General features: G+C 29.0%; 1 protein-coding gene across 1 annotated transcript; it reads left to right on the top strand.

Moving 5' to 3' along the window:
- The first annotated feature begins 2,149 nt into the window (after positions 1-2,149).
- On the top strand, positions 2,150-4,032 carry LOC112289438 (GDSL esterase/lipase At4g10955). The gene has a single exon (XM_024534635.3). The coding sequence runs from the start codon at positions 2,274-2,276 to the stop codon at positions 3,006-3,008; it is 735 nt and encodes a 244-aa protein (XP_024390403.2). The 5' UTR covers positions 2,150-2,273; the 3' UTR covers positions 3,009-4,032.
- The last annotated feature ends 6,328 nt before the right edge of the window (positions 4,033-10,360 follow it).

Below are 10,360 nucleotides of genomic sequence, written 5' to 3'. Positions count from 1 at the left end.
ATTAAATAAAATATTAATAAATATTTTAATATCTCAATTATTTAATTTCATATTAATTTTATATTAAATAAAAAATTAAAGATTTAAATTAATACATTTAAAATAAACTTAATTCTTTTTATAAATTTTTAATGAAAATTATAATTACAAAAAAAAGTTGCAATTCATACCAAACTTAATATTTTATTGTAGACATTATTTATAATATATATTTAGATATATTTAATATAAAATACTATAATTAGGATTAATATTATTATATATATTTTTAATGCTAATTTTTTTTATTCTTTTTTTTCAACAAAACTCGAGTATTTAAATTATAAATTTTTAAAGCATTCTAAAAGCCTTTTTAAATATTTAGTTTTTATATAGTTCAAATTTATAAATATGAAAGATGATAATTTTTTAATATTTTTATTAATTAAAATTAAATGGCTTCACTTGGTTGGCTTTATATATGTATAAATAAGCTTAAAATTCATACATATGAGTTGAAATGCATAAATAGTGTTATATACTAATTTTTTTGATAGGTCTATTTAAAAAAGTGAATTTTACAATTCTTTAAGAAGTTATATAGAAAGTTGCTTTTAATCTATTGGAATATGATCAAATAATTATTACAAGAATTTGGTAATTATTACATAAATTTGGTAAATTTATAATTCAAGCAACATCTCTTAACTCTTGTTATAAGTTGTAATTATCATTGTCTCTTCTTTCTATTTCTAACACATCTTTTCAAGAATATGAAATCTTTTTAATATAAAAAAACTCATCTACCTAAAGAAAGCATTTTTTTTTTTTTTTTTTTTTTTTTTTTATTTAGCAGCAATCAGCATACAAGTTACACATATTGGTTGATATTGATCTGCTCACCACTATTGCAAAAAGATATTGGTCAATATATGACATTGCTAAATACAAAAAAATATGACCGAATTATATATTGTGGCAAATTCAATCACTGAATTTGGGATTTTACTTGTGATCTATACAATTTCTTATAATTTGTCTAATTTTATTTTCATTTCTAAGTCAACTTTTAAAAGAAAAAAAATTAAAGTCCATATTTACATTAAGGTCATTTTTTACACTATTACTAAAGGTAAAACAATAAATATCAAAAACTAATTTTACTGTAATTCCTAATTTTTTTTTGATATAATTTAGCAATTTTGTGGTATTGCTAAAAAAATTATTTTTATTACAAATAGTGCATACAACTTCTAATAAATATGATTAAAAATTTTAAAAATATTAAATACTAGTATTCATATCTATATAACAAGGAAACTTTCCTATAAGTCGAAGAAATCGTCAACATGCAGAAAGCCCTACAGAATCTGCAACAAAACCTCCAATAAGTCGAAGAAATCGTCAACCTGCAGAAAGCCCTACAGAATCTGCAACAAAACCTCCAATAAGTCGAAGAAATCGTCAACCTGCAGAAAGCCCTACAGAATCTGCAACAAAACCTCCAATTTAGGATCTATCCATTCAATCCTTTCACATCATTTTACACTGCCCTATGTGTATATCACACGTTGATTCCGCGTTGACTTCCTAAGAGCGGAAACTGGACTGCTGCATACAGAATTCCGGCGGTGATGCCCTCAATGCAGGCAAAGGTGGTGCCAGCGAGGGAACAGCAATCCGAATGATGGAGGTTTGATGTCTAATGCATCGATCGCCAGGAGTGCTCATTGCAATAGCTGCTCGACAAGTTTGTTCTGTCGCTGTATATCTGTTTGGTCTTACCGACTTTTTTCAGAACGCAAGGTGTGTGGGTCCTGCCTCTGAAACCACATAATATGCTGCTTATCAGTTGGTGCTTTTGTTGCGATGGTCGTCCACCTTGGATGAGCCAAAGATATCGTCCTATGCACTGCAGTCCCATCCCCCCTGAATTCTTGGTTGGGTTTTCAAGCTTGACTGATCAAATACCAGGACATTTGAGGTTGTGACTCAGACTCGTGAGCAAGATGGCCGTGCGTGCAGTTAAAGATATTTTGTACAATATCCAAATCTTGGGGAGTCACAGGTAAGCAACCCTGATTCGCAGTGCTAAAGAACTTGATTGCGATACAACTGTAGATGTGTACTGTGAAGCCGATATTGTTATAAGCTTGTTGAACAAGGGCAGAAGTGATTAGGCTTCTGAAGGGAAGATGCACTCTTCTGTTTGATGTTCTGATGAATTTGTGTGGCCTTTACTGATCAGCGATCGTGATGCTTGTCATGAGGTGACCGTTGAAATTCCAAAGGTAATGGCCCAATTAGTGGAAGCTGTCTATAAACTTTGTGCACACTCGGGAAGGGAGGACGAGGTGAAATGGATGTGGGAGGAAGTTGGGTACACCAAGATGAGTTGGGAATCACTAGGCATCATGCAACCCCAGTTGTGGTACGCGGTCTTCGAGAAACGCCCGTATTGTAAATACACCAGAGCGCCTCAAGTCGTGATCGCTGTAAGAGGAACGAAATTTACCGACATTAATGACCTCATATCGGACGTAAGGGTGATTGGACAGAATCTGGATGGTGACAAACGATACGAGCATCTGCAGAAGGTGTCGGACAAGGTTGTGGAGAAGTACGGCTGCGAAAATGTTTCGATCACAGGGCACTCCTTGGGTGCAGCTTTTGGAATCCTGGTGGGCAAGGTGTTGGCGATGAACAACCGGCCAGTGGAGACCTTCTTATTCAACCCGCCCTTCGCCTCATTGGACATCATCAGTAACAAAAGTGTTCGCCAGGTGGAGAAGATCTGTAAGGCTATGCTTCTTGCGATACATTCGCTTGTAATCGAGTTCGATTGTACCACTCGAAAGCGGCTCATCTTAATTCGGAAAGAGTACTTGGGAGAGGGGCAATGCGAGTGGACGCCGCGCCTTTTCCTCAACAACGGCGACCTCCTCAGCAAAGGCTACATCAATCGATATGTCTCCGAGACAGCGGATTCAAGGCACTATTTCATGACTGGGTGGCTCCCTATACCCTGATGTCGCTGATAACTAATAATAAACCGAAGCATCTACTGCACAGGGCACACTTCAGTATTGCCAGCGCCAGAAGAACTGTTGGCGAGTCACACGCCTTGGAGCAGTGGAGCAAGGAACCGAAGTGGGAGAGCGGAAACGCCGTGACCAAGCTGGACTTTGGTTGCCAAGTTTTTCAGCGCATTTACAACCTGCGAAGGGAGTACATCCCAGTCACCGATTCAGATGTAAAAGTGATGGTATACAGCCAGACCACAAGTTCCACTGTTGGTCAAGCTATTGCTTCGACAATAACCCTCGGACGGGCCACCAACAGGGAGAAGCAGGTCATTTTCCTATTCAACACTGAACAAGATGCACAGATTGCGGAGAAGTTATGGCCCGAGTGTATGAGAAATTTTGATTTCGGCAACCGCATAGCCCAGGCCCAGTCCTTTGAGTTCCGGCGTGAGAAGGTCCGAAAGGGCGACTACACCTTCTACATCTACGCTGTCAGGAGCAGGCAGGCCAAATTCCATCGGGAACTCGAATGGAGGAACATTCTACAAGAGTTTGAACTGATGAAAGATATTACTAATTGGATTAGATCCATTCAACTCGCGGCCCTCACAATGGCAGTACTCTTGTGACTGCCACACGTTTACACTCCAGACTACTTTGTCGGCAGCTTGACTGCTAGGTTGTCTTGTCGTGAAGTGGGTTGCTTTGATATGTCAAAGCTGCATGTTTGTATAACATGAACAACTGATTAGTGCATTGAAGTTTCGGTATTGATAGTTAGGACCTAGACTCACCCGACTAATGAACACTCAGACGCTGTGCATGTCCGAGGATCCCGAGGGCACGTCCTTGGATCAGCAACCATTTGTGTGCACTCGGTGCTGAATTCTCTGAGATCAGTGTTCTTCAGTGCAGTGGTGGCTAGATCAATGGTGAAGTCAAGCTCTGCATGTTGTGAAGAAATTGTCTGTAATATCTTTTTGGCTATTTACTGAAGGTAACTCACAATTGACAAATGTAGAAAGAATCGCATTTCAAATTTTATGTACTAACATTTTAAGATGTCAAGAAGAATATTAAATTTCACACATGGTGGAGAAAATCAGATTATAATAATGATTTCTTGGCTTGCAAATTTCGAAATAAACGCAAGATTTGTATTAAATAGTATGTGGCAATTAATTAAAAGAGTTTTATGAGGTAGTTAATTAAATTAAAATGTATGAGGTAAATAAATTTAATAATGGAAAACTTCAATAATCCTCAAATAAATATTCATCTTTTAATGCATGTCAAAAGTTTGTCCATTAATTTCTATAATGCTTCATAATTGATGTAACATGTTCTTTTGTTTCTAGTATCTTAGCAAGTCCAAATAGTTTAATCATCTTCTTCTCAAAAACTCAATTTAGTTCCATTTCTTGTACATAACATCTTAAGTACTTTGAAATATTTCTTCCATTTAATTTGTCACTTTGATTGATCACTGCTTGTATGGCTTTGGTTGCCAAAGCTTTCTTGCAATCGTTGCTTTGATTTTTCTACATTGATAATGAAAAAGCTTGAAACATACTTGTAATGGTTGGATTCATATACATACTTTGTCCTTTAGAAGAAATTCTACTAGAAGCTCCTCTTGAGGCTCTAACCATAGCTCTTCAAAATTCTTGCTCTTATTCTCTATTTAATAGTAATAAAAATAATTAAACTTCACTACCACCTACTTCAAGCTTTCACATTAAATTCACCACTTATGTCATATTACATGAAGCCTTGCTTAAGAATGCACTGAGCACCTACTTGTGAACGTATAAGAGTATTTCAACAACATGATTCTAATTCTAATTGAATCCTAAATAATTCCAATTAAACCTTAATAATGTTAATCAAGCTTCAATCATATCCAAAGAAACCTCAAAAAAATTATGAAAGAAGCATGAAGAAATTCTAAAGAAATTCAAATGAAGTATTAAAATAAAATCCAAAATATATGTTAAATAAATTCAAAATAAATCTTATTTTAATCTTTATTAAAATCCTAGTAGTTCTTACTTAAATCCTAAGTCAAAATCTAATTTAATCCTAACCAATTCCTAAATCCTAAAACAAATCCTAATCAAATTAACCTAACCTAGGATAGTTTAGAACCTCAATATATATATTGATTACACTATTGATCTTATTTAAGATTTTATACACCTCTAAACAACTAAATTTGCAATAAGCACACAAAATTTGAAGAAGATCGAACTTACCAAATAGAAGATCAAACCTAAATTTTGATTGGATGTTAGCCAACCTTTTATTCGAATTTGAATATCAAACTTCTAGTACCAATAATTTCTTCTTAAACTATTGAATTGCCTCCAAAATATACTTAAAATTTGAAGAATCAAATCTAGTCTCTATATAAAAAAAAAATTCACTTCAATCCAATCAACACATTACTAAAGATCTTTAAATTACTCACTATCATCTAAATTCCAATTTTTGAGACTTTGACATATAAAAATCTTCACACACTTCAATCTAATTGTTTGATTGATTCTAAAATTTGTACATAGACTAATAACTAAAACACCAACATATTGCTCAAAATTTACTTATAAAAATACCATAAAATTCAAGAAACCATCAATTTTTATAAACATAATTTTATTTTTTAAAATCTAATCCAACAAAAAATATCACTAATATTGAAAATCTTCCAAAAACTGAATTCTAACTTGATTGACATGAAACCAATGCTTAATATTCTCTTTGCAATTTTGCTCTCAATTTCCTTTCTTTAATCTACCAAAAAACCTCGAAATTACAATAGATATGAGGTTTTGTGCCTCGGGATTTGATTTTGACTCTAGTTGACAATCAATCCTCTCTGGATATTAATATTTAGTAATTTGAGATATTTTTTGCTTGAACCTATTGGTAACTCCCTTCTAAATATTTCTATATCAATTACTCATCTCATTTACTTTGATTTGAGGCATTTGTGCTTCTAAAAAGCAAATAGAAGTTCTTTCTTTAAAAGACAATATTAAGATTAAACTTTTTATTACCTTCCTATCATTTATCCTTGTTTTTCTACTACATCTTCCTACTAAGCTCTTCTGTAACAACATCCATGTTTTTATTTTTTTCCATATACTTGTATTACTACAAGACAATATCCTATTCCTTAAGTTGTGACAAGATGCGGTCCATTTAAAATTTGTAGTTATAGCCACAATCTCTTTTCTCACTACTTCATTCTTTTAATCTTTGTCATTTTTTTTCTATTTTTTCTATTTTATTTTATTTTATTTTATTTTTTATAGCAAATAAAATTCTTATAATATTTTATCTTATTTTTAAATTTTATATTACCTCCCAGTATAATAATATATTAATTTATTGACTGTTTAAAGTATTTAATTAAGCCATAGTGTTACTTTATATTAATTTGGAATACTATAGTTGATCAAAATCTTATGTAGTTTATTTGGCAATATGGCTTATTACAATGGTGGTTTGATGCTTTAGCAAATTATTGATTAATTGTGTCTTTGATTGTTTTAATGTTGATGTTTTCAAATATGCAATTAAGTTGCATGAAATTGAAAAAAACAAGAGTGTTGCTTGAGATTTGAGTCACGTCTAGTGGTTCACAAAAATAGCCTTATGCCACTTCTTAGGATTCAATATAAGAGCAATAGAATTTAGAGTTGAATCATGACATATTCTTATCAAGGTCATAAGATATACGTTATTTGTACCTTTTATAGAAGAAATTTCTATTTATTTTGTAGAGGAATAAATGAACCAAATAAGAATAAATAAAATAAGAAATTGATATGGACATGTTTTAAGAAAGATTTAATAATAGGTTAAGATAAAAATTATTTCAAATTATTAAAAATTGATACCCTAAGAGGGCCAATTGTTAATCTAGATCAAAATGAGATCCTAAGGCACAAAACCATTGTTGTGATATAATACGACTAATGAATAAAAGAGAAAAAAAATTATGTTATAAAATATCTTATTTTAAAATATTATAGAAAATTATCTTACAAATATAGATAATAGTCAAAAAGATAATAAAATTAAAAATTTCTAATTCTATATTTTTACAAAATTAGCTTCTATTTATTTTGTAGGACCATAAATAAGAAAAAAAAATTAGATTAAAAAATTAAATGATATAGACATATGTAGGAAGAAATTAAAAATAGATTTTAGAAAATTTTATCTCAAAAAGCCAAGAATTAATACCCAGAGAGGACCAGTTGTTAATCTAGGTCAAAATCAAATCTCAACGTACAAAATCGTGCACCTATAGTGACTCTAAATTTTTATAGATTGATGTTTTAGAAATTGGAATTTGAAGGTTAGTGAGTGTTTTTAAGATCTTTAGTAATTTATCAATTGGATTGAAGTAAATTTTTTTATATAGATACTAGAATTGATTTCTAACATTTAGATGAAATTTAAGAGAAATTCAATGGTTCAGTAAGGACATATTAGCATTAGAAGTTCAACATTCAAGTTGGAGTAAGAAGTCACTTAACATCAAATTAGATTAACTTACATTTCTTTCAAATAATAAGTGCAATTGATTTCATCTTTTTTGTGCTTGTTTTTAACTAAGATATTAAGAAGTATGTAAATTTTGAGTTGATATCAATAGCTCAATTATTAATTGTTGAGATTTTATTTAGCTATAGAATTTGTTAAGAGTTTGTTCAAGATCTAGGATTTGATTAGGATTTGGTTTAGGATTTGGTCTAGGATTTAGTTAAGATTAAGATTTTTTTACGATTTGGTTTAAGATTGGTCTAGGATTTAGTTAAGATTAAGATTTTTTTAGGATTTGGTTTAAAAATTGATTAAGATTTGTCTAGAATTTATCTAGGATTTAGGATTTCATTAAGATTTTATCATAATTTAATCTAAGATTTGGTTAAGATTTAATTAGTATTTTAATTAAGGTTTGATCTAAAGTTTGGTTAAGATTCAATTAAAGTTTTAATTAGGATTATATTAATATTTTTCTTTTTGATATTTCTTTAGGATTATTTGTTATTTCTTTAAAGTTTTTATTTCTAATATTTCTTTAAGATTATTTTTATTTTTTAAAATTTTTATTTTTATATTTTTTTTAAGTTTTTATTTATTTATTTTATTTTTTTTTGAAATTAAATCATGATTTCTTTGTGTATTTTTTGTGACTTATTTTAAATTTATTTCAATAGGTTAAAGTTTTATTGAATTTATTAGGGATTACTTCAAGTTTATTTAAGGCTTTATTGGACTTGGGAGAATTATTGTTGTATTTTTACTTACCTTTTAATTTCCAATGCATTTTAAAGTAAGAACTCATTTAATACAATATTGCACACCTATAATAACTACAAATTAAAAAATAGAATTTAAGAGCAAACTTGAGGAGAGATTATTGAATATTGATTTCATATTGTTTGGATTAATATTGAGATTTTGGAAGATTTTGAAAGTTAGTAATATACTCAATGAGCTTGAATTTTGAGAAATAAAAATAAGTATATAAATTTTAAGATTTTATAAGTTTTATAATATATTTATAAGTAAAAATAAGAAAATTTGTTATTATACTTGTTATAAATGTATCTAAAAAATTTGATATAAATTGAATAATTAGGTTGAAGTATATGAGGATTTTTGTGGATTATAGTCTTTAATAATTGAGATTTAGGAACATCTTGGATAATTGATCAATGAAATATTTTGCGATCTGGCAATATCTGCTAATTTGATTGAAGCAAAATTTGATAAGAGCAATTTAGACTAAAATATTTACAAATAATCCAAATTATAGAGTAATTGAATGGTTCAACAAGGAAAAATTTATATTCAAAGATCAACATTTAAGTCAAAGAAGGAGGGCAGCCAATAATTGAGAAGTTTGGAGAGTTTTTCTTACTGTTGGTATGTGCGATCTTCTTCAAAGTATTTGTGCTTGCTCATAACTTAGTTATTTTAAGGTATTGAAAGTTTGAGTCAAAATCAATAGTTTAATTATTAATTATTAAATTTTTAATTTGCTATAGGATTATTAAGAGTTTTATTTAAGATTTAGGATTTGATAATAGATTGATTAAGATTGATTTAGGATCTAGGATTCGATTAAGATTTTTTTTAGATTTGATTAAGATTTGACTAGGATTTAACTTGGATTTGATTAAAATTTGACTTAAGATTTGATTAAGATTCATTAAGATTTAACTTAAGATTTGATTAAAATTCAATAGAATTTAATTAAAATTAAATAAAAATTTGATTAGGATTTATTTAGGATTTATTTAGATTTTTATTTTTTATATTTTTTTATAATATTCTTTATTTTTAAAAAATTTATATTTAAAATATTTTTTTAAAATTATTTTTATTTATTTAAAATTTTATTTTTATATTTTAAAAATATTTTTTATTATTTTTCTTTGAAATTAATTTGAATTTTTTTTGTGTTCTTTTTTAACTTCTTTTAAATTTATTTTGAATTGATTGAAGTTTGATTAGAATTAATAAGGATTATTTAAAGTTTATTTAAGATTCTATTAGACTTGATAGGATTATTGTTGCATATCTACATACCTTCCACAATTAGATAATCGGTGCATTCTCAATCCAAAACACATGTTATACAAATAACATCTATTTATTTAATTTATAGATTTTGCTAAGTAGCTAGCACAATAATTGAACGCACGATAAACCACCAAATTATAAGAGCCAATGTAATTTATTTAATAGATTAAAGTTTGATTGTAATTTATTTTTAATTAATTAAAGTAATCTATCTAAGGTAGCTATTGGAAGCCATTTGCTATAACTCTGGTTTTTTATTTTATAAGCTTTTATGAGAGGCTCTTTTCAACTTTAAAAAATCTATTTTTTAATAATAGCTATTTTATCTAAAGATCCTATTATAATTTGCCAAATATTATTCTTCCTAATTTATTATATTTCTTATTGAATTGCAACTTTTTATTCTTGATTTGTAATGGACTTTTGATCTAATTCAAGTTTATTATTTAGTTCTTGAGTTAATATCTAGTAATCTTATAATCTACTAGAAGAAGTTCTTTGACAAGTGGAATATTTTTTAGATACAAGGCCTATCATAGGATGAAATGGTGAAGGAATAGAGAGACTAAAATGAATGCTATAGGTGGCATATTTGAAAAATCATCAATATTTGATAGTAGATACTTCAAATTTAGAGCATTGTAGGTGGATGTACCTATGAGTTTGCTAGATGACGGCTCTTCTATGTTTATATCAAAATCATGACTTAGTCTCAAATTATAAAAGATATTAGTCTCAATGGATGAGTT

This window comes from Physcomitrium patens, chromosome 12 (genome assembly GCF_059467195.1).
Source record: "Physcomitrium patens ecotype Gransden chromosome 12, ASM5946719v1, whole genome shotgun sequence".
Lineage (NCBI taxonomy): Eukaryota > Viridiplantae > Streptophyta > Bryopsida > Funariales > Funariaceae > Physcomitrium > Physcomitrium patens.
The sequence above is the reverse complement of the archived record's forward strand: the minus strand, read 5'-3'. Positions and strand labels throughout refer to the sequence as shown.